The 22,895-nt window shown below is 48.7% G+C and overlaps 2 protein-coding genes and 2 pseudogenes across 9 annotated transcripts in view; 1 reads left to right on the forward strand and 3 right to left on the reverse strand.

The window, feature by feature from the left end:
• Positions 1–2,642: 2,642 nt before the first annotated feature.
• LOC132541458 (NADH dehydrogenase [ubiquinone] 1 beta subcomplex subunit 8, mitochondrial-like) lies at positions 2,643–6,212 on the reverse strand (annotated as a pseudogene).
• Positions 6,213–6,331: 119 nt separating this feature from the next.
• Positions 6,332–16,638, forward strand: CERS2 (ceramide synthase 2). 3 transcript variants are annotated; one of them, XM_060201737.1, is made up of 11 exons: positions 6,332–6,348; positions 12,930–13,103; positions 13,457–13,574; positions 13,678–13,796; positions 14,149–14,206; positions 14,301–14,351; positions 14,490–14,582; positions 14,781–14,909; positions 15,112–15,218; positions 15,323–15,476; positions 15,585–16,638. In XM_060201737.1, the coding sequence occupies exons 2-11, from the start codon at positions 12,931–12,933 to the stop codon at positions 15,723–15,725; spliced, it is 1,143 nt and encodes a 380-aa protein (XP_060057720.1). In that variant the 5' UTR covers positions 6,332–6,348; position 12,930; the 3' UTR covers positions 15,726–16,638. The 3 variants fall into 3 exon arrangements, with proteins under 3 accessions (XP_060057720.1, XP_060057719.1, XP_007531600.1); XM_060201736.1 differs by lacking the exon at positions 6,332–6,348 and adding an exon at positions 6,560–6,741 and having other exon boundaries at positions 12,887–13,103; XM_007531538.3 differs by lacking the exon at positions 6,332–6,348 and adding an exon at positions 6,567–6,741.
• Positions 16,639–16,856: 218 nt separating this feature from the next.
• The window catches only part of SETDB1 (SET domain bifurcated histone lysine methyltransferase 1), a 58,966-nt gene continuing 52,927 nt past the window's right edge, over positions 16,857–22,895 (reverse strand). For all 6 annotated transcript variants that reach the window (XM_007531539.3, XM_060201730.1, XM_060201734.1 and 3 more), the window contains 7 exons: positions 22,264–22,874; positions 20,432–20,460; positions 19,788–19,920; positions 19,392–19,557; positions 18,161–18,372; positions 17,544–17,632; positions 16,857–17,354 (listed from right to left, as the gene is read on the reverse strand). In XM_007531539.3, the coding sequence (XP_007531601.1) occupies positions 17,237–17,354; positions 17,544–17,632; positions 18,161–18,372; positions 19,392–19,557; positions 19,788–19,920; positions 20,432–20,460; positions 22,264–22,874 (1,358 nt within the window). In that variant the 3' untranslated portion in view covers positions 16,857–17,236. The remainder of the gene's footprint in view (positions 17,355–17,543; positions 17,633–18,160; positions 18,373–19,391; positions 19,558–19,787; positions 19,921–20,431; positions 20,461–22,263; positions 22,875–22,895) is intronic.
• Positions 20,912–21,763, reverse strand: LOC103121046 (cytochrome c, somatic-like; annotated as a pseudogene).

The raw sequence follows: 22,895 nt of genomic DNA on the forward strand, positions 1-22,895 counted from the left end.
AACACTACAAAAAATGGGAATAGATGGAAAATTCCTGAAGATAGTGGAGTCTATATATAGCAAACCTACAGCCAACATCATACTCAATGGTGAAAAACTGGAAGCATTTCCACTCAGATCAGGTACTAGACAGGGCTGCCCACTATCACCATCACTAGTCAACATAGTGTTGGAAGTTCTTACCATAGCAATCAGGCAGGAGCAAGGAATTCAAGGGATACAGAGTGGAAGAGAAGAAGTCAAACTCTCCTTATTTGCAGATGACATGATAGTATACATGGAAAAACCTAAGGAATCCAGCAAGAAGCTTTTGGAAATCATCAGGCACTACAGTAAGGTGTCAGGCTATAAAATTAACATTTAAAAGTCAGTGGCATTCCTCTATGCAAACACTAAGTTAGAAGAAATTGAAATCCAGAAATCAATTCCTTTTACTATAGCAACAAAAACAATAAAATATCTAGGAGTAAATCTAACCAAGGAAGTGAAAGACTTGTATACTGAAAATTATGAGTCACTACTCAAGGAAATTGAAAAAGACACAAAGAAGTGGAAAGATATTCCATGCTCATGGGTTGGAAGAATTAACATCATCAAAATGAATATATTACCCAGAGCCATCTACAAATTTAATGCTATCCCCATCAAGATCCCAAGCACATTTTTTAGGAGAATAGAAAAAATGCTACAAATGTTTATCTGGAACCAGAAAAGACATAGAATTGCCAAAACAATCTTGAGAAAAAAGAACAGAACCGGAGGCATCACACTCCCAGATCTCAAACTATATTATAGGGCCATTGTCATCAAAACTGCTTGGTACTGGAACATGAATAGACACACTGACCAGTGGAATAGAATTGAGAGCCCAGAAATGAGGCCCCACACCTATGGACATCTAATCTTTGACAAAGGGGCCCAGACTACTACATGGGGAAAGCAGAGTCTCTTCAACAAATGGTGTTGGAAACAATGGGTTGAAACATGCAGAAGAATGAAACTGAATCACTGTATTTCACCAAATACAAAAGTAAATTCCAAGTGGATCAAGGACTTGGATGTTAGACCACAGACTATCCAATACTTAGAGGAAAATATTGGCAGAACTCTTTTCCACATAAATTTTAAAGACATTTTCAATGAAACAAATCCAATTACAAAGAAGACTAAGGCAAGTTTAAACCTATGGGACTACATCAAATTAAAAAGCTTCTGCACAGCAAAAGAAACCACTACCCAAACCAAAATACCCCTCACAGAATGGGAGAAGATCTTTACATGCCATACATCAGATAAGAGTTTAATAACCAATATATATAAAGAGCTTGCCAGACTCAACAACAAGACAACAAATAACCCCATCCAAAAATGGGGAGAGGACTTGGACAGAATATTCACCACAGAAGAGATCCAAAAGGCTGAGAAACACATGAAAAAATGCTCCAAGTCTCTGTATGTCAGAGAAATGCAAATCAAGACAACAATGAGATATCACTTCACTCCTGTGAGAATGTCATACATCAGAAAAGGTAACAGCAGCAAATGCTGGAGAGGGTGTGGGGTCAAAGGAACCCTCCTGCACTGCTGGTGGGAATGCAAATTGGTCCAACCTCTGTGGAGAACAGTCTGGAGAACTCTCAGCAGGTTAGAAAGGGACCTACCTATGACCCTGCAATTCCTCTCCTGGGGATAGATCCTAAGGAACCCAACACATCCATCCAAAAAGATCTGTGTACACATGTTTTTGGCAGCACAATTTGTAATAGCCAAAACCTGGAAACAACCCAGGTGTCCAACAACAGATGAGTGGCTGAGCAAGTTGTGGTATATATACACAATGGAATACTACTCAGCTGTAAAAAATGGTGACTTCACCGTTTTCAGCCGATCTTGGATGGACCTTGAAAAAATCACGTTGAGTGAAATAAGTCAGAAACAGAAGGATGAAGATGGTATGATCTCACTCTCAGGCCGAAGTTGAAAAACAAGATCAGAAAAGAAAACACAGGTAGAACCTGAAATGGAATTGGCGTATTGCACCAAAGTAAAAGACTCTGGGGTGGGTGGGTGGGGAGAATACAGGTCCATGAAGGATGATAAATGACATAGTGGGGGTTGTATTGTTAAATGGGAAACTGGGGAATGTTATGCATGTACAAACTATTGTATTTACTGTTGAATGTAAAACATTAATTCCCCAATAAAGAAATAAATTTTAAAAAAAATTGGGGAGGGAGGGAGTCGCGCGGTAGCGCAGCAGGTTAAGAGCACGTTGTGCAAAGCGTTAATGGATGGGCTAAGGATCCTGGTTCGAGCCCCGCCTCCCCACCTGTAGGGGAGTCGCTTCACAGGCAGTGAAGCAGTTCTGCTGGTGTCTATCTTTCTGTCCCCCTCTCTGTCTTCCCCTCCTCTCTCCATTTCTCTCTGTCCTATCCAACGACAACATCAGTAACAACAATAATAACTACAACATTACAACAGCAAGGGCAACAAAAGGGAATAAATAAATAAATAAAAACTAAAAAAAAAAGTTTAAAAAAAAATTGGGGATGGGTGTGTGGCCAGTGGTTCATCTGGTAGAGCACACACATTACTATGTGCAAGGTCCGGGGTTCAAGCCCCCCATCCCTACCTGCAGGGAGGAATCTTCAAGATCTTCAAGAGTGGTAAAGCAGTGTTGCAGGTGTCTCTCTTTTTCTATCTTTTTTTTTTTTTTTGCCATAACTAATAAGTTTATTTAGGGGTTTCATTAAGGTTAAATTTCTAGAAATGAGAGTTGGGGTGGCGCGCAAAGCCCATGAAGCTCCTCCGATCTCATAGTTAACGATTGGCTCTGGTTCTTTGATGGGATTGCCGCCTAGTTCCAGGTACAGATTATTATAAGGATACTGCTTTGGGCCCACAGGCTGGTAGGCGGGGTATTTCTCACCCAACCAAAACATGAACAGCATGAAAGCCACGAAGCCGAAGAGGTGCTTACTTACACATGATATCCCAAGATACAGGTGTAGGGGGTGTGTTAACACGGTTTCTGATGTACATGTCTAGGTCCCAGTGCAGCGGTTCACCCCAATTTATTCTCAGGTCTGGATGATCCCAGTCATACCATGGATCCCCCTCATGCTGTGATTGGTCAGGGAGTTTTTTTTTTGGGTAGTCACCATACCCCATGCCATCATCCGGGTAAGGCTCGTAGTCTTCCACACGCATATCATATTTCGCGGCGGCGGCGGCACGTTCTTCTGGGGTCTTGGGATAGGGTCCCGGTAGCATGTCCTTGCATGTCCTGGAGGCTGTGCGTGCACCCAGAGGCGCCAAGTTCCTGGCGGCCCTTTGCAGCCATCGGACTCCCCTCTTTTTCTATCTTTATGTCCCTCATCCCTCTCAATTTCTCTCTGTCTTTATCCAAGAACAATTGTAATGATGATAAATAAATAAATACAATTTAAAAGGCTGCCAGAAATGGTATGTTTGTCATGCAGGCACCAATTCCCCCAATGATAATCCTGTTTTTTTTGGGGAAATGTCATTGCTGGAGATTCACCACTCCAGGCCGAGTTTTTCAGCTAGAGAGAGAGTGACCACAACACTGAAACTTCCTCCAGTGGGGTGTGGGCTGGGCTCGAACCTGGGTGGTGCACATGAGAACGCTGGCCCAGTAAGAGACATGATCTTCCCTGGACCTTTGGCACCTGGATGCTCTGCTCAAGTCACCATATAGCAACATGTCACCAAGCAAACTCGAAATGCCTAAACCAGCTTGACCTGGGGAGACCCACTTTCCATAAGTGGGGTCCCTGTCTACCCACCCTCAAAGCCAGTCCGAACCTCTGTCTCCTGCTGGGGGGGTGGGGCAGCAGGCTGGGTAAGATCAGGACACCTCAGCAGCCCAGCAGAGGAAGTGAGTCAGCCAGGCAGGGAGCGCGGGCACCGAGGGCGGGGCGTGCCCGCTCCGGGTGGGGGATGGGTCGGAAGGGCTGGGCGGAACCACACTCCCGGGGCTCACCCTAGTTGGTGTGTGTTGGACTGTGGCCTAGGGTGACAGAATTGGTAGCATCACTGTAGTGCTGCCGGGGCCCAGGTTTTCTTTCTTTCTTTCTTTCTTTCTTTCTTTCTTTCTTTCTTTCTTTCTTTCTTTCTTTCTTTTCCTTCTTTCTTTCTTTTCCTTCTTTCTTTCTTTCTTTCTCTTTCTTTTTAAATTTGTTAAATATTTATTTACTTATTTCCTTTTTGTTACCCTTGTTTTTATTGTTGTTATAGTTATTATTGTTGTTGATGTCGTCGTTGTTGGATAGGACAGAGAAATGGAGAGAGGAGGGGGAGAGGGGGAGAGAAAGACAGACACCTGCAGACCTGCTTCACCGCCTGTGAAGCGACTCCCCTGCAGGTGGGGAGCCAGGGGCTCTAGTGGGGACCCTTACACTGGTCCTTGTGCTTTGCGCCACCTGCCCATAACCCGCTGCGCTACCCCAGGGCCCAGGTTTCTTTTCTCCTGCCACCTTCTCTTTTGTCTCCCAAGAAGGGACACACCGTCTTATCTCTATTTCTCAGGTCTTGGCTATCCAAGTTTTGCTCCAAAACTTAGTTAACTGGCCTTTAGTTCTTCTAGGAGTTAAGGTGTAATTATTATTGTTTTGTTTTGTTTTTTCTTCCAGAGCACTACTCAACTCTGGCTTATGGTGGTGCGGAAGATTGAACATGGGATCTCAGAGCCTCAGGGATGAAAATCTTTTGCATAACTATCATGCTGGCTCCCCCAATCCTTCCCCCTCCCTCCTGCAAAAAAAAAAAAAATTTTTTTTCTAAAACAGTTGCAGCCTGGGAAGTAGCACAGTGAATGAAATGTTAGCCTCTCAAGCATGAGGTCCTGGTTTGGATTCCCAGGATTGCCTGTGCCAGAGGGATGCTTTGATTTGCTCTCTTCCCCTTCCCATAAATAAATAACTACATCTATGTTTTTAAACAATTATTTATTAACAAGAAAAAAAACAGCATCACATGCAATGCTGGAGGTTGAACTTGGGTCCTCCCACTTGGAAGTTAAGCACTCTACAGGCTGCAGCCCTTGTAAACTTGCCTATCTTGGGGGTGGGGGTTAAGTCAGATGGGAGGGCTGGAGAGGCAGAATAATGGTTCTGCAAAAGACTCATGCCTGAGGCTCCAAGGACCCAGGTTCAGTTCCCAGTCCCACCATAAGCCAGAGCTGAGCAGTGTTCTGGTCTCTCTCTCTCTCATTAAAATAAATAAAATAAATAAACAAGCAAACAAGTAAATACTTTTTTAAAAGGTTAAGGAGGAGGAGGGAAGGAGGAGAGCAAAGGAGAGCTTGGGAAGCTGCCTGAGAATAGGACTCAGATGCTAAGGGAGGGGAGCCAAGTAGGACAAAGGTGTAGGGACAGGCAAGAAAGCAATCCAGAGTTAGTCCAGAGGGGAGTCTGGCTGGAGACAGGACAGGGGTGTGTATGAGAGGAGGAGCTTAGGGAGGGTACCCTAGAGAAGTGGAGGGAACTGAGGAATTGGGTGGACCAAAAATCACAGAGGAAGATGAGGCATAAGATACTCTAGGAAGATACGAGGTAAAATCAGTCAACCCGGGAGGAGTTCAGCCTGGGGCAAAGAAAACAGGGCTGGAGGGATGGCTGGAAGCTGGAGGGTGTGTGTGGTAGGGGTGGGGGCTTGACAATGCAGGACCCCGGGGGCTGGCTCTAGGTGCTGTGGGGTAGGTCACCTAGACTTCTTTAACTTGGGCTGGAGGTCCCCCTAGGGAAGCGAGTGAAGTAGGAGAGGTTGGAGATTAAGTCCTCGGCTTCTGTCTTTCCACCTCTCCTCCTCCACCTCTCCTCCTCCGCCTCAGGGGAGGGTCAGGCTCTTAAACTGGATTAGTGGGAGGTCACCTTCTTTCCTCCTACAGTTACCCTGCCTGAATTTCACTAGATAAATCAAGAAACAACCCGTGACTGGATAAGAAAGCAAGAAAGAGGAAGAAAAGAAACGAAGAAAAAAAAAAAACATACAAAAACAAAACAAACACCTCCGGCATTTCATCCAGGTCAGCCCTGCTCTCACAGTTAGGTCCCTGCCAGTTTCCAAGGGTAAACGTGTTGCCCCGTCCTAAAACAGCCAAGTGACCAACTCACTTTGGGGGAAAACACTGTTGAATAGGAGTTGAGTCGTGGGCGAACGTGGTGTGTCCGTGGAAAACAAGAATCCATTTCTCAGAACAAAACTGGGGTGTGGGGGGTCGGCTCTTTTTGCCGCTCCCCGCCGGCTGCGAGGCGGGTGTGAGGGTGCGGGGTCCTAGCAGCGAGCTGGGTTAGGGAGTGCGCGGCGCCGGGCGCCTGGACAGAGGTAGGAAATGTGGCAATCGGCCCCCCACGGGGAACTGGGGGCCCCCAGCGGTTGAGGTCTAGGGCCGCAGAGGTAGAGGACGGGGTGGGGCCGGCTCCCGGCGTCCTGTGTCCCAAGTCCCGGGTACTCTGGGGGGGGGTTGGCTCCGGGGGCTGCACCCAGGCCCTTGCGCGCGGGGGCGAGGCGCGGTGTCCCCGGGGTGCTTCCCGCCGGCAGGGCTCCGCGTAGCGCGGCCTCCTTCGGGCCGGGTCGGGCCGGGCCGGGCTGGGCGGGCGGAGGCTGCGGAGGGAGGGGCGGCGGGCGGAAGGGGGAGGAGAGCGGCCGCCAGCGCCGAGGCCCCCAGCTTACAGCAGCCACCGAGCCGGGCGCCCGGCCTCCCGCAGCTGCAGCAGAGTGAGTGGTGCCAGGGCTGGGGCGCGGGGGGCCGGGGCGCTGGGGGACGCGGGGGCCAGGCGGGAGCGGCGGGCCTCTGGTTCATGGCGGCCGCCGGGGCGGAGCACGAAGTTGGGGGGGGGGTTGGCGGGTCCCCAGCGCAGCCCGGACCCTGGGGCGCCCCGGGCCTCCCGCCTTCCCCCCGCAACAGGTCGGCGCTGGCACTTGGGGTCAGGGGGCAGCTGGCTGGGGTCCTCACGCTGCTTTGTTTGGGGGAGTGCGAAAGTTTGGGGAGCCTGTGCGCCAGAGCCCCTCTCTCCACTCCCCGCCTTGGCCCAGGCCTGGACGAGTCGCACGACCCGAGCGGCAGGGGACTCGGGGTCTGCACTCGCCGGGTGCCCCCGAGCCCACTCCGCGGGGGAGGTCAGGCGTCCATGTGCTTAACGGGAAACAGGAAGGAGTGGTGCACAGCTCGGCCCCGGCCCTGGCCCCCCAAGGCTGGGAGGCTCCCGGACCGTTATGGGGTGTGTGCGTGGCTGGGGAGTGGGGGAGCTGCCGGCGAAACTGGTTCTGGGGCCCCTGCTTGCTCAAGATTGGCCCCGAGGCCCTCTGGTGAGGAGGCTAATTGCAGGTGTGCGGCGCTGATCCGAGCTCCCAGAGGGGGTTATGGTCGCCCCAAGCCGGGCTCCTGGCTGCCATCCAGGCCTGGTGCCAGTCACCTGAGTTGCCAGGCCCGGGAGTCAGCGGGTGCCCGGGTGCCCCAAGTGTGGAGTGAACCCCCTCCCCCGAGAACTGAACCCTACATCTGTGTTGGAGTAGAGGGGTCTCTGACAGCGCTGGCGGCTAGACCCGACCCTAATCACAAGGACTCTTGGTCCCCCACAGTCCACCCCCATGCGAGGGCCTGTCACTGCTCTGGACAGGGAGGACAGGCCTCAGCCCCCTGGCCCTGGCCGCCGTTCTCTTTTCGCCCTTGGGGACTGTGTCTTACTCCTACATTGTTGGGGTGTGCTAGGACCTGGGGGAGAGGACGTCCAGACACCCACGTTTGGGGATCTCTGCTGGCCTGAGCTGTTGTCCTCTTGACATCTGTCACTCTCACACTGCTGTTGCTTCCTAAACTGAAAGTTTTCTACATGGAAGACTATGCCCTGCCTCTCCCTTTTTTTTTTTTTTTTTTTAATAGTCCTTACTGCAAGGCTGGATTCTGTGGGACCCTCTGTTGGCACTCATCCTTTGCAGATTTGGTGTTTTGTCAGTCACTCCTTCCAGCTCTGAGAGACCCTGGGGCTGTTATAACCTGGGATCTGTGAAGATCCAGTCCTCCCAGTCTGCTGTGGGTCTTCTGAGCTCTCTGGGGGCCTTCTGCCCCATGCCATCCCTCTGGACTGTCTCAGAGGGGTGGGACTGAGTTGAGGTAGAGGGGACAGGGCAGAGTGCTGCTCCAGTTCCTGGTGGTAACTCAATGCCCATGAAATCCCTGCTTCATTGGTTCCTCTCCAGCCTGGCTCAGTGACTGGCTTCTGTGTCCCTCAGGCAGGTGTGTGTGTGTTTGACACACAATTATCTCCTCATGTGGGGCAAGTGGGGAATAGGTCCTGCTAGTGTGAAAACATCTGCAGTTAAGATTTTCTTCACCAAGAGTCAGGCAGTAGCGCAGTGGGTTAAGCACACAAGGCGCAAAGTGCAAGGACCAGTTAGGAACCCGGTTCGAGCCCCCAGCTCCCCACCTGCAGGGCAGTCACTTCACAGTGAAGCAAGTCTGCAGGCTTCTCTCTGTCTCTCTTCCTCTTTATCTCCCCCTTCTCTCTCAATTTCTCTCTGTCTCTATCCAATAACAAATTAAAAAATTAAAAAAAAGATTTTCTTCACCAAGAAATCAACTATTGTGAATGTAAAAAAAAAAAAACAACAAACCTTCTGAAAAGCAGGGGTGTGTCCCTACCCTAGTGTGACCCCTTTTTCTTCCTTAGCCTTTGTTTTGAGACTCCCTGCTGAATCTGGGGCCTCTCCCTGCTGGGCGGTTGTTGTATTGAGATTGTTGCCTTATTTAATGGAAGCAAAGGAAGGATTGTCATGGGAAGCCGGACACCCAGTGAATCTGCATTTATGAACTCATGGTACTTCCTGCTCATTCTAACTTGCCTTCACACCTGTTGTAGGGTGGGTGCTATCTGGTCTCAGGGTTGAGAGAATTGCGCCCTACAGGGACTTGCCTTGGCCCTTAGAGTATGACACTTTATTTTGAATTGAATTATATATATATTTACCAGAGGACTGCTCAGCTCTGGTTTATTTATTTTTTTATTTCTTTATTGGGGAATTAATGTTTTACATTCAACAGTAAATACAATAGTTTGTACATGCATAACATTCCCCAGTTTCCCATATAACAATACAACCCTCACTAGGTCCTCTGTCATCCTTCTTGGACCTGTATTCTCCCCACCCACCCCACAGCCTTTTACTTTATTGTGATACAACAGCTCTGGTTTATGATGCTACTGGCAATTGAACTCTGAGACCTTGCAGCCTGAAGCATGAGAAAGTCTTTGGATAACTATTATGCTGTCTCCCTGGTGCAAACTCTTGACACTTTCTTTGCCTTTGCCTGCTTCTCCAGAACCTCAGTTCCTTTGTAGGGATAACACTGGCAGGAAAGTGGGCTGGTGAAATAGCTCACTGCTTTGCCCTGTGCATGACCCAGGTTCACCCCAGCCTCCAGTCAGTGCATTGAAAGAAGCTTCAAAATAGAGGGAGAGGGAGAGGGAGAGGGAGAGAGAGGAGCTTCAGTGTTGTGGCCTCTCTCCTTGTCTCACTCTGTCTTGGGGGAAAAACAAAAAACTAGAAGAAGACACTCCTGGGACTTTGTAGGACCCCAGTCCTGCCCTCCGAATCTTTACTTCTCAAAATGTCCCCGCCCGTTTCCATTGAGCAAGGTAGGGAGACTTACGCACCTGTCTGTCCTCTTGGTTCAGGTCTCAGTGACAGCCATGCAACACCACGGCCATGTGGCAGAACTTGGTAGATCTTTCTGCCCAGCTGAGCAACAGAGATGAGATGGCAAAACCGAGCTCTCTTATGCTGCCACCTTCTCAGTGAAATGTTCTTCAGCTTAAAAAAAAAAATCGGGGGGGGGGTATTTCTACTGTGGACAGTTTTGTTCAGTTTCAGAGACTTCCATCTCTTTAACAATTAAATATTTATCCTGGCCAAGGTAGGAGGAAAGGGGCAGGGCCCTCAGGAGCAGGAATGTGTGTGTGTGTGAGAGAGAGAGAGAGAGAGGGGGGGGGAGATTGGAGAGGGTAGCTCTAAAGTGCCTTTATTGTCATTGCTGCCAACGACCTCTGATTTCATCAGAGGTAGCAGTGACCAGGAGTGGGGACAAGAGGGTAAAGTCCTTGAGCTAATTTGACCTGTGACAGGCCCAGAGGGATTTCAAAAGGGGTGGGGTGGGGTGGGGTGTGTGTGTGTACTGGACTGGCCCCCTCAGCTGTGAGCTGATCATCTTTCAGCCTTGTTGCACCCCTCCCCCACACAGCTGAGACCGATCACCCTACTCTTTTCCTCTGTATCAGCTCTAGTCTTGGGCCAGCCGGAATGAACACTGCCTTTGCCATCTCGTGGGAGGGTAAGGCTTTGAGGGTTATTTATTTATTTATTTTTACCAGAGCACTGTTCAGCTCTGGTTTATGGTTGTGCTGGGGATTGAACCTGGGACATTTGGTGCCTGAGGCAGGGAAGTCTTATTGGGGGTTGGGCTGTAGCGCAGCGGGTTAAGTGCACATGATGTGAAAACTAGCATAAGGATCCCAGTTCAAGCCCCCAGCTCCCCACCTGCCGGGGGGGGGGGGGTGTTGCTTCACAATCGGTGAAGCAGGGCTGCAAGTCTTTCTCTCCCCCTCTCTGTCGTCCCCTCCTCCATTTTTCTCTGTCCTATCCAGCAACGACATAAATAACAACAATAATAACCACACATCGATAAAAACAAAAAGGGCAGCATAAAGGAAAATAAATAAAATATTAAAAAAAATTTTTTTATTATATTACGGCGAGGCGGGGGTAGATAGCATAATGGTTATGCAAAAAGACTCGTGCCTGAGGCTCTGAAGTTCCAGGTTCAGTCCCCTGCATCACCATAAACCAGAGCTGAGCAGTGCTCTGGTGTTTGTGTCTCTCTCTGCATCGCTCTCAAAAATAAAATAAATAGTGGTCCGGGAGGTAGCGCAGTGGTAAAGCTTTGGACTCTCAAGCATGAGGTCCTAAGTTTGATCTCCGGCAGCACATGTGCCAGAGTGGTGTCTGGTTCTTTCTCTCTCCTCCTATCTTTCTCATTAATAAATAAAATCTTAAAAAAATAAAAAAATAAAAAACTTTAAAAATGTTTTAAAAAAAGAAACCATTATGCTATCTCCCCTGCTTTGGGGTCCTTGTCATCCACTGGTGCCCATTGCTGGGGCTCTGACAGCCCTCCCACCTTGCTGTTCCTCTCAGTTCCCTAAGCTCTTCCCCCTGGATCCAAGGGCTAGTCTTTCCCTCCTTCAAACCCTTAAATGACTGCCACTTGCTCACCCCTCTCTCCTGCTGGAAGGAGGTGGGACTGCGGGGGTGGGGAGTCGGGTGTCTTCTGCACACTAGTATTTTACTTTTTGGATGACCCTTAATAAGAAAGAGCTCCTGATGACAGGTGACTCATTTGGTGGAGCACACACTTTATCACATGCAGGTTCCTGGGTTTGAGCCCCCAGTCACTACATGGGTGTACCTGCACAAAGAAACTTAACAAGTGGTGAAGTGGTCCTGTGGTGCACCACCCCGCCCCCTCCCTACCACCCGATATCTTAGCAAGGAAGAAAGAAGACTAAGCCCTTTATCCCTTACCTGCAGGAAGGATGCTACATGGACAGTGGAGCAGTGCTGCTGATATCTTTTCTCTCTTCTTATTTCTGTAGCTTACCCTCTATCAGAAAGAAAAAAAAAGGTGTGGGGGAAAATGGCTGCTGGGAATTGGAGTCATTGTCCAGTCACTGAGCCCCAGGGATAACTCTGGTGGCAAAAAGAAAAAGGGAGAGTGAAAGAGAGAAAGAAAGAAAATGTTTTTGCATGTACAAACTATTGTATTTACTGTTGAATGTAAACCATTAATCCCTCAATAAAGAACTTTAAAAAAAAAAAGGAAGGAAGGAAGAAAGAAAGAAAAAGAAAGGACTAGCTCTGATTCCACCAGCTGTCTTGGTCTGGCCTTCTCTTCTCAGTAGCCCTGACTCTGCAATCTCACCTTCACTTTGCTCCTGCAGAGGCTTCACACAGGGTCCTTGCAGTGATCTTAGGGAATGCTATACCCCCAAGTAGCTGCTGGTCCTGTGTGCAGTAGCTTGGTGTCCCCTGACTGCCCTAGAACTCAGCATCTTTTGGAGGACTTGATTTTGATTTCCTCTGATCTTTTAGCTTCTTCCCAGGAACCTGCTGCTCAAATGGGAACGGGGAGAAAGATTTTCTACATTCTGCAGTGTTTTGGGGCTTGCTGGTGAAGGAAGCTTCCAGTCGTGATTATTTGAAGGCCTGGAAGGAGACAGCTTCCAGGGCCAGATCCTGCCTCTTGGGATAGAAATCTACCCACATGTTGGGATGAAAAATAACAAGGGAGCCCGAGGCTCTTTAAATTTTTTTTTTATTGCCACCCAGGGATATGGCTAGGGATCTATACCTGTATGATTCCAGCACTATCTTTTATCTTTAGATAGAGGGTGAGAGATAAAAAGGGAGGGAAAGGAAAGTTAACACACACTGATGCCTCCTCTTGCAGGTGCTGCCATGTGGCCAGGGGCTTGAGCCCAGGCCCTCGAGCATGATAAAGTGTGACTCTATGGGGTGAGCCATCTCCTGCCCTCTTGAGGTTCATCATTTCAGAATTGGGATATCTGGGGGAGTGTCGGGAGCACTTTTGGTTCATCGAAAAAGTAAATGTTAGATCTGGAAAGCTACCACATCAGAGGATCCAGACCCAGACCTTGAGTCTCTGGCCTTTGTCCCTTTGTTCCAGGGTGGCAGTTTTTACCAGCGTACTCACTCAGCTCTGACTTATGGTGGTGCTGGAGATTGAATCTGGGACTTTGGTGCCTCAGGCATGAAGGCTTTATGTGTAACTATTATGCTGTCTCCCCAGCCCCAGTGCCAGCTCCCACCCATCTCTTCCCTATACCCCTCAGGATGCTCCAGACTTTGTATGACTACTTCTGGTGGGAACGGCTGTGGCTGCCTGTGAACCTGACTTGGGCCGACCTAGAAGATCGAGATGGGCGTGTCTATGCCAAGGCCTCGGACCTCTACGTCATACTGCCTCTGGCTTTGCTCTTCCTCATCATCCGTTACTTCTTTGAGCTGTGAGTACATCATCCTGCCTGCCTGCGGCATTTGAGGCTTGCCTTTGGCAGTTTAACTGGTCCTGACCACCCCCCCACCCAGGTCCCTGCATGAGGAGTGTCCCCCACTGAAGGCTACATTGTCTTGCTACAGGCCGGCAACCCCCAAGCCTCTCCTTCAATGGATGTTTGTTCTCACCCTTCTGCCTGTCTGGCGTGGGGACACAGACAGCTTTGTCAGCCTCGGGCAGGCAGCTCCAGGGGAGCTGAGAGAGGGGGGTGACTGGGAAACTGAGGCCCGAGTATGCAGGTTTTCCTCTTCCAGCTTGGACTATCAAGAGAGCTGGACCCCCTCATCCCTGTCTCTTCCCCAGTTACATGGCCACGCCATTGGCTGCCCTGCTGAACATAAAGGAGAAGGCTCGGCTGCGGGCATCTCCCAATCCCACCTTGGAGCATTTCTACTTGACCAGAGGCAAGCAGCCCAAGCAGGTAGGAGCTGGCCCTCCCCAGTTCTGGTGGGAGCTGAGCCCAGGAGGTGCTCTCAGCTCGGAGGCTGGGCTTTGTTAACCCGTGTCCCTCCATCTGTACACAGATGGAGGTTGAGCTGCTGTCACAAAAGAGTGGACTCTCCAGCCGTCAGGTGGAGCGCTGGTTCCGCCGCCGCCGCAACCAGGACCGGCCCAGTCTGCTCAAGAAGTTCCGAGAAGCCAGGTGGGAGTATGGGCCAGGGGAATCTGGGTGGTGGAAGCAGGGCTCCAGGGGCTTTTTGTATCACAATTATGCTACCTCCCTCAGCTTTTTTTTAAATTTTTTAAATTTAAGATAAGTGAGAGAGAACCAGAGCATCACTCTGGCACATATGATGGATCAAACTCATGTCTGAGTCCAGCACTATCCACTGTGCCTCCTCCTAGCCTGTGGTCTGGTGTAGCTTGCTGGGAGAGGCAGACCGTGGCTGTGTGTAGGGAGAGGAATGTAGTCGAATGATATTCCCAAGGGAGTCTTTAGGGGTTGTTGGAGGGCTTTTCCCCCTTACTTCCTGAGTTTTCACTTCTTTTTCCAGCTGGAGATTCACCTTTTACTTGGTGGCCTTCCTGGCTGGCATGGCTGTCATCGTGGATGTGAGTGGGGCTGATCATAGTGGGTCTCTGGCAGGACAAGGGCACAGCCGTGTGAACCAGCTCCTCTTATCTTGACCTTGAACTCTCTCTACAGAAACCCTGGTTCTATGACCTGAAGAAAGTGTGGGAGGGCTATCCCATCCAGGTACGAGGCGGGGCTCTGGTTCTCCAGCTGGGGGGTGAGGGAGTCACTGCAGCACAATCCCAGGCAGGACCTTTGGATCACAGGGCAAAGGGTCTAGGTCTACCCACTGAGGCTCCTTACCTGTTTCCTCTCCCCCAGAGCACCATCCCCTCCCAGTACTGGTACTACATTATTGAACTTTCTTTCTACTGGTCCTTACTCTTCAGCATCGCCTCTGATGTCAAGAGAAAGGTAGGTCAAGGGGTGTACCACTCAGCCTGGGAGCCTAACTGGGAGCCTAACTGGGAGCCCTCCCTTCCCCTGCTGTCTTGGTGTGCTCTGGATGGAACACTGAGACATGGGGACTGAAAGCACAAGGGAGAAAGGAAGGACGAGGGAGGGGGGCCAGGAACAGGACAATGTCCCCTGGAGCCTGTATCTTTTTGGCAGGACTTCAAGGAGCAAGTCATCCACCACGTGGCCACCATCATCCTCATCAGTTTCTCCTGGTTTGCCAATTACATCCGTGCAGGGACACTCATTATGGCTCTGCATGACTCTTCTGACTACCTGCTAGAGGTCAGAAGGTCCCCTGGCCTTCCTCCAAACTTAGAGAACCTGCTGCTATAGTTTCTGGTCATGCCCCCCCCTTTTTTGGGGGAGAATGACATTCTGGGGGCCAAGCAGGTTTTGGCAGTCAGTGTTGGGGTATAGATCTATGTAGTATGAGTGTGCTGGGAAGGGTCGGGAGTTGGTATTGATGGCCAGGGTGTCTCCACAGTCAGCCAAAATGTTCAACTATGCCGGATGGAAGAACACCTGTAATGCCATATTTGTTATCTTTGCCATCGTCTTCATCATCACCCGCCTGGTCATCTTGCCCTTCTGGTGAGCACAAGGCCAGGCTGTCCCTCTGTGTGCCAGCAGCCAGGAGTCTTGCCTCCATCTTAACCTCTTCCTTGTTTCTGGTTCTGCCCACCTTCCCACCCTAGGATCCTACACTGTACCTTGGTGTACCCGCTGGACCTCTATCCCGCCTTCTTTGGCTACTACTTCTTTAATTCCATGTTGGGAGTGCTCCAGCTGCTACACATCTTCTGGGCCTACCTCATTTTGCGCATGGCCCACAAGTTCATAACTGGAAAGGTAAAGGCTCTGCTCGATTCCTTGGGTTCCCATTTCAACTCCAGAAACCTTCTGGAACAATTCCATGGAGCTTGACTTCTGTATGACCCTTCTTCTCTCTCTCCATAGCGGATAGAAGATGAGCGCAGTGACAAGGAAGAGACGGAGAGCTCAGAGGGGGAGGAGGCCGGAGCTGGGGCAGGGGTGAAGAGTCGGCCCCTTGCCAATGGCCACCCTGTCATCAGTAATAGCCATCGTAAGAATGACTGATGCATAGACGCTGCTGTCCCTGGATGAACACGTGGCACCAAGAAGCTACCCACCCCACCCCTCCTACAGGGTCAGTTTCAGCTCTGGGGAGAAAGGAGAATGCAGAAAGCTAGAGGAGAGTTCTTTGTGACTTACCCCTGCTTCTATGTCACCCAGTTGCCTTTAAGCCAAATTCTAACTGGCCTATCCCCAGGTCGAGGGGAGGCTAGTTATATCCTGTCAAGAGGGGGGGATGGTCTTATTTTCCTCTCTATTCTCCACATTACCTTTTGTATCGCTTTTGGGACTTCTTCAGCTCTGGACGTGTGTGTGTGTGTGTGTGTGTGTGTACACACATGTGTACGTGTGTACTCACATTCCTTTTTCTTCAGAATCTGGCTCTCACTGTTTGCCTTGGACTCTCAGACCTCCAGAGCCAGGGTCATGCCTTAGCACCCCACCTCATTCTGCCAAAGTTAGACCTAGGCTTTTTTGGTCAGCCTTAGCAAATTGCTAACTTGGGCCAGAAACCAAAGTTGAGCTGACTTTTAAACTTTCCCTCCTGAAACACAAATGAACTGAGTGTAGAAGGGTCCACATGACACTCTCCCTACCTCTGCCAAAATATGGGGCCATGCTGGGGACTGCGCAGGTGGTCTCTGTACTTCTTTGCCAGCCTCCCCTGTAATCACAGGTCCAAGATTTTACTGCCTCCTTTCTCTGGCCGTTTTGCCATGGCTAGCTGATGTGGAGTAGAAAGGCAACTAGCTCTAACTTTTTATTTATTAAACACTTGGGGTTTGGGATAGGAAGCCAGAATTACAGCTAGCACCTGGCATTCAGAGGGACCACTTCAGACCAAAATGTACTGTCAATGGTTTCTTTCTTTTTTTAAATTAAAATATATTAAAGATTAAGTAAAACATGGCAATAAGCATCTGAAACTACTTGGAATTGAGGAGGGGGATAACGAAACAGGACAGCTATCCTCACAGTTCTGTCACATTTCCCCCCCTCCATATGGCAAAAAGAAAAGGTAGAGAAGGCAATGACAGTTGTCCATTGGGGAAGATGTAGGATGGGGGTTAAGATCTCTTGTTGGGAGACCTGGAATTGGGATGGGGTCAAAAGAAGAGACATCAAATCACAATCTCAGTTTTAACATCTTGTTAAAAGACTTTCAAGAAACAAATACAAACCAGGGATATTAGATGCACAGCCCTCATTCAGGAATAGACTCTGTTAGAAGCATGAACACTTCAGAGGAGGAGGCTGGGCTTGATGGCCAGTGAGAGGACGCCAGGTCCAGGTCAGAGTGGCCAAGTCCCCTCCTGCGAGAGCCTCAGGAGGTGGGAGAAGTACCCTGCCTGCTAGCACCACATAGGAAGGGATGTCCTGATCCAGAACCCCCATTTCTATCTATTAGGAGCTGGGAGAATAGCTGGATTGGAGACTTGAGAGTCAGAGTTCAACAGTCAGGAATACTTTTCCTGAGGGAAGGACAGTTCAGGAGGAACCTGGAAAAGGTTCTCCTAAAGAAGACGGCCTCTGCATTCAATGGCCCCACAGCAGCAGAGCAGCTCTTTGCCTTCCACACTGCCCACCTCATAGTTGTAGTCCCAAGTGAGTTCTGTTCCAGCCCGGATTCTCCTGGAGAGAGAGGGATAAGGATTGGAGACAGCAGCTAGTCCAGTGCTTCCTGCCACTCCACTAGAGTATGGCAGTGCAGCTCAGGAGGGTAGAAGAGCCCTTAGAGTTTCCAGTGTCCCTACTCCTCCCCAACCCTGGGCTGCTTTCCCTACCCAGTCACCCGCCCCCCCCCCTCCTGACCCCTCTTACTTGCTGGCAAAGAAGGCCACCCAAGGGAAGCGAAGATCATGAGTATCCACGAAGACATTCTGGACAAACAGGTTGGGGCTGCAACTGTGCTGTAGGTTTAAGAACAGGCTCGAGTAAGAGGCAGGGAAACAGAATATGGCCTCGTGGGGTAAGTGAGAGCTTGCTGGCAAAACAATACTGCCATTTGATCCTTCCCATCATAGCTGCGGTTTTGAAAAAGAGAGCTAGCTACCTCTTTAAGAACCTTTGAGATTAAGGACTTGGAAGACGGCAGTTGGGCGGTAGTGCAGCGGGTTAAGCGCATGTGGCGCAAAGCGCAAGGACTGGTGTGAGGATCTCGGTTCAAGCCCCCAGCTCCCAACCTGCAGGTCTGCAGGTGTCTATCTTTCTCTCCCTCCCTCTATCTTCCCCTCCTCTCTCCATTTCTCTCTGTCCTATCAACAGCAATAATAACTACTACAAAAATAAAAACAACAAGGGCAACAAAAAGGAAATAAATATTTTAAAAAATCTTAAAAAAATTTGGAAGAGGGTAGGTTTATAGAACACCTGAAAAAGGGTAGATGAGAAGACCCCAGGGTAACCCAGCAGGGAGAAGTGAGGGGAAGGGGTCTCACGTTGAGGTAGCGGCCCAGGTTGCCTTCCAGCTTGGCGTCAATGATGTAGCAGGACTCCTCACCGTCATAGAACTGGCGTGTGTTCTTACGGACTGGGGCACTCTCGCCTTTCTCTGCAGATGCCATGTTGGTTGACTTAATAGCAATCCCATGGGTTGATTTAAGAGCGAAGCCTCGGGTTGATTTTACTGCTACTTGGCGCTTTGTTGGGCCTGGACAGGAAGGAGAAGTCAGGACCCAGCCCAACTCATGACTAGAATTATCTTTCTTCTACCCCTTGTAACTCAGGAATATTGATTAGTTGGGATTCTGAGACAAAGATCCTAAGTGGCCTTTTCTCAGATAGGATGAAATGTGCTGGATAAAAAATTGGAGCTGGGTGGTGGCACACCTAGTTGAGTGCACATGTTACAATGCACAAAGACCTGTGTCTGAGCCCCTGGTCCCCACCTGAAGGGGGAAAGTTTTGCGAGTAGTGAAGCTGCAGGTGTCTCTCTCCCCCCTCTCCCTTTCCTCTCAACTTCTCTGTCCTACAAAATCAAATAAATAAAAATAATTCTGGATAAAAAAGCCAAAGGGTACTGGGGAGATGGCATAATGGTTATGCAAAAGACCTTCATGCCTGAGGCTCTGAGGTCCTAGGTTCAATCTCTGCACCAACACAAGCCAGAGCTGAGCAGTGCTCTGGTCTTTCGGTATCTCTCTCATTAAATAGAATATTAAAATAATAATAAAGAAAAGCTAAAGGAGCCCTGGGAGATAGAGTAATGGTTAAGCAAAAGATTTTTATGCCTGAGGCACCAAAGGTTTTAAATTTAATCCCCAGCACCACCATAAACAAGGGCTGAACAACTCTGGTCTGTTTTTCTCTCATTAAAATAAATATTGAGGCTAAAGGAAAATAATTGGGAACTGGATGGGGGGGGTGCCAAATGGTATTAACAGTTTAGCTGGGAATCAGCTACCCTCTCAGAGATGCTTCAATTTAAGGATTTAAGATTCCCTCCTCTTTTTATAGCATCTTACTATGTGCTCTTAAGCCGGTACACCACTGCCTGGCCCCATCAGTATCTTTATTAGGTCAAGGAGACAGCACTTAAGCAACCAATTTTTATGCCTGAGGTCCTGGGTTCATTTCCTAGCACCATCTAAGCCAGAGCTAAGCAGTGCTGTGGTAATTAATATTCTCTACCCTAACTTCTCTACTACCCACAAAATTCTTCCAGAATACCAGACAGGTTCTTCTTGTCCTCAAAGTCATCTCCTTCAGAGCCTGAAGAGATGGTCTGGATGTCATCACTGTCAACTGCAGTGGCTGAAGTCTGACCAACAGTGGGCTTCCGGCTGGTCCCACTCTCTCCCTCACTTTCTGTGCTGCTGGACAGTGTCAGGACATCCTGGGGATGCAGAAGGATGAACAGAAGAAAAATCATTTGGAGGGTGTCCCAGTCTCATCCTTACTGTTACCCATAGACAGGCTGGGACTAAGATGGAGGCAAAGCCGAAGAAGCAAGGGGCCACCTAGTAGTGGTTATCGTGAAAGACACAGGAGGTGGTGAGAATGTTTTCACTTAGATTTTGAATAAAACAGAAGGCTGGGTAGACAGCCAAGTGAAAGGTCACCTACATCAGTCGCGGACTGAGCGGAGGCCATGAGTCTTCGGCTTTGATGCATACTTGTCTTACTAGGTGGGCGGCGAAGCCCCTCCAGCTTCATGGGAGAAGGGTTGTAACCATAATTTCTAGAGCTTTCTGTGACCCTAATGAGAGAAAGGATGAGAAAGGATAGATGTCTGCATTTCTTGTGCTTTTGTCAGCTCAGGAAGAGAAGACAGATTTGCAAATAGGTCAAAAAGGGAGACACTGGTGAGGGGTGGTACACCTGGTTGAGCACATATGTTACAAAGCACAAGAGAAAGTTCCACAAGTGATGAAGCAGGGCCACAGGTGTTTCTCTATTTCCCCTTTCCTCTTAATTTCTGTCTCTATTCAATAAATAAAATAAAACAAAAATAAGATAAACTGAAAAAATTTACCGATAAACCAATGATTGTATTTACTATAAGCCCCCCAATGAGGGGGGGTTCCAGGAGGTGACACAGTGGATAAAGCATTGGACTCTCAAGCATGAGGTTCTGAGTTCAATCCTCGGCAGCACATGTACCAGAGTGATTTCTGGTTCTTTCTCCTCCCCACCTCCCTCATCTCCCTCATGAGTAAATAAATAAAATCTTTAAAAAAAAAAAAAAAGAGAGACACTGAGACACTTACAGTGGCATCTTATTTCGGTCATCAGGTTCCTGGAAAAGGGAACAAGTGACAGTTTAGTATTTTCAAGGTCCTTGATAACAGGTACAACAATTAAGACTTCATCTCCTCTAAAGACACAAGTCAATGATACACATATCTACAGTGTGTGTGTGTGTGTGCGTGCGCGTAGGGGGCAGTTGGTGTATGGGCACTAGCAATTCTTTTTTTGACAGTGAAGGAATTTCTACAGTATTTATAGCAACATAACCAGTTATATAAATCTAAGCCAATCTATATGGTTTAAGGTGACATTCAGCAGTTTTGAAAAGTTGAGTACAAGTCCAATTTTATTTTTACAAAGGGAAAAGTGACTACAGTTACTTAACTGAAATTACAAAATCTAAGGATGATCATTCATTTAACCATAAGCCAATCTTATTTAAATAAGAACCATATGACAAAAAATTTTTTATAAAGGTTTTTTAAATATTTATTTTCCCTTTTGTTGCCCTTGTTTTTTATTGTTGTTGTAGTTCTTATTGTGTTGTTGATGTTGTTAGATAGGATAGAGAGAAATGAAGAGAGAAGGGGAAGACGGGGGGGGAAGGGGGGGAAGATAGACTCCTACAGACCTGCTTCACCGCCTGTGAAGTGACTCCCCTGCAGGTGGGGAGCTGGGGGCTCGAACCGGGATCCTTACGCCAGTCCCTGTGCTTTGCGCCACGTGCGCTTAAACCCACTACACTACCGCCCGACTCCCACAAAAACATTCTGTCATTCATGATCCAAATTCTGGTGTATCAGATAGACCAATTTAAATATGGTACACATAAAAAAAGTCATGAGACATTTCTATTCTGCAATAAATAAGGCATATGTTACAATATGCAAAGACCTGGGTTCAAGCCCCTGGCCCCCACCTGCAGGGGGAAAATGTCACAAGTGGTGAAGCAGTGCTACAGGTGTCTCTCTCCATCTCCCGTTCCCTTAGGATATCTGTCTCTGTCAAATAAATAAAATAATTAAAAAAAAAAAAAGTAAGTTAGTGCCAACTATTACTCATCAGTAGCTTCTTCGAGATAAGCTGTCAGCTCTGCTCTTTCTGATTTCTTAATGCCAGTGAAGATCATTTTTGTTCCAGGGATGTACTTCTTGCGATTCTCCAAGTACTCTCCATCAGTCTCGTCTCTCCAAATAATGTCTTTGCTCTTGATGGTATCAGTGTTAAAAGAACCCAGCAGCCTGACCTGTCTTTAGTCTAAAGAGACCACGGAGATTTGGTCCAGTCTTGTGTTTGCCTCCCTTTTACTGGCAATAGCTCTGGACAAACATCTTGTTCTCAACATCACCCATTTTTTAAATGGCTTTTGTTGCTACCCAAATGCTACTGCTCATCAGCCAGACATCTCGATTTTTTAGCAATTCTATTTTTATCCACACCCCCATGGCCTCTACCTTTAATGCTTCTCAAAGATAGCATAATGGGGCTGTGGAGGGGCACATGTGGTTGAGTGAATGTATAGGTTATCATGCACAAGGACTGGGATTCAAGTCGCCAGTCCCCACCTGCAAGAGATAAGCTTCACTAGTAGTGAAGCAGGGCTGCAGGTGTTTTTCTCTTTCTCTATCTGCCCATCCCCTTCAATATTTTTCTGTCCTATCAAGTAAAATTAAAATGATTTGGTTCTTTAAACAAGCACTAGTCATGTGATGGCTAGTGTGACAAGATGATCAAGTTTGTAACAGAATCACCCATCAAGTAACTACACTAGGAGATGAGGCTTTGTTAAGTTTGTTATGGCACCAAAGTCACACAAAAGCCACTGTTCTCAGAGTTCTCTGCCATTGCTTACCTCTTTCTTGGGCAGCTTGACATCTCCTTCATCCTTGAAGCTCAGCCCTGAGGTGGAGGCCTTCTCAATCTCCCCTCTGCCTCCCCCGGCCCGGCCCTCCCCACCTTCACTAGTCTTGAAGGATGAACGGCTATCTGAGTCAGCAAAGCCTCCTTCACTGACGCTATTGCAGCTCAGCCATGACGCCACCTTGTTCTTGGGCGTTTCTTCAGAGGATGGTGGATTGCAGCCACCTCCAGGGACTGATGGAGGCCCAAGGTCTGGGGGTCGGGAGTCTTTGGAAGCTGTCTCAGATAGTCCATTCTCCTTCTGGCCCCGGGTCTGTCGCCGGGTGGCATAGCTGCGCCACACCGAGCTGGTGCTGAAGTCCTCATCCTTACAGAAGTTGTCATCTGAGCTGTCATCGTTGGACTCCTCAGCGTCCTCTGTGCCACTGTTGCCATCCTCCTGGTCCTTCAAGTCTACACCACTGCTGTCAGAGGAACAAGGGGCATCACTCTCATAGCCCTCCTTGAAGTTCTCCACGCTTTCAATGTGGTCCAGGTTGGCAAAGTACTCGTCACCCATTTCCAGGCCCTCTTTGTCTGCAAAGTCATCTGTCAGGATTTTGCCTGGGAATGAAAATTAAAGGG

Source organism: Erinaceus europaeus, chromosome 11 (assembly GCF_950295315.1).
Source record: "Erinaceus europaeus chromosome 11, mEriEur2.1, whole genome shotgun sequence".
NCBI classification, from domain to species: Eukaryota; Metazoa; Chordata; class Mammalia; order Eulipotyphla; family Erinaceidae; genus Erinaceus; species Erinaceus europaeus.

What these genes read in the sequence shown, in the direction of transcription:
- CERS2 (XM_060201737.1), top strand. Translation starts at nt 12,931, where the DNA reads ATGCTCCAGACTTTGTATGACTACTTCTGGTGGGAACGGCTGTGGCTG. An exon ending in ATCCGTTACTTCTTTGAGCT is followed by an intron (nt 13,104 to 13,456) that starts GTGAGTACATCA and finishes TCTCTTCCCCAG; the next exon opens with TTACATGGCCACGCCATTGG. An exon ending in GAGGCAAGCAGCCCAAGCAG is followed by an intron (nt 13,575 to 13,677) that starts GTAGGAGCTGGC and finishes ATCTGTACACAG; the next exon opens with ATGGAGGTTGAGCTGCTGTC.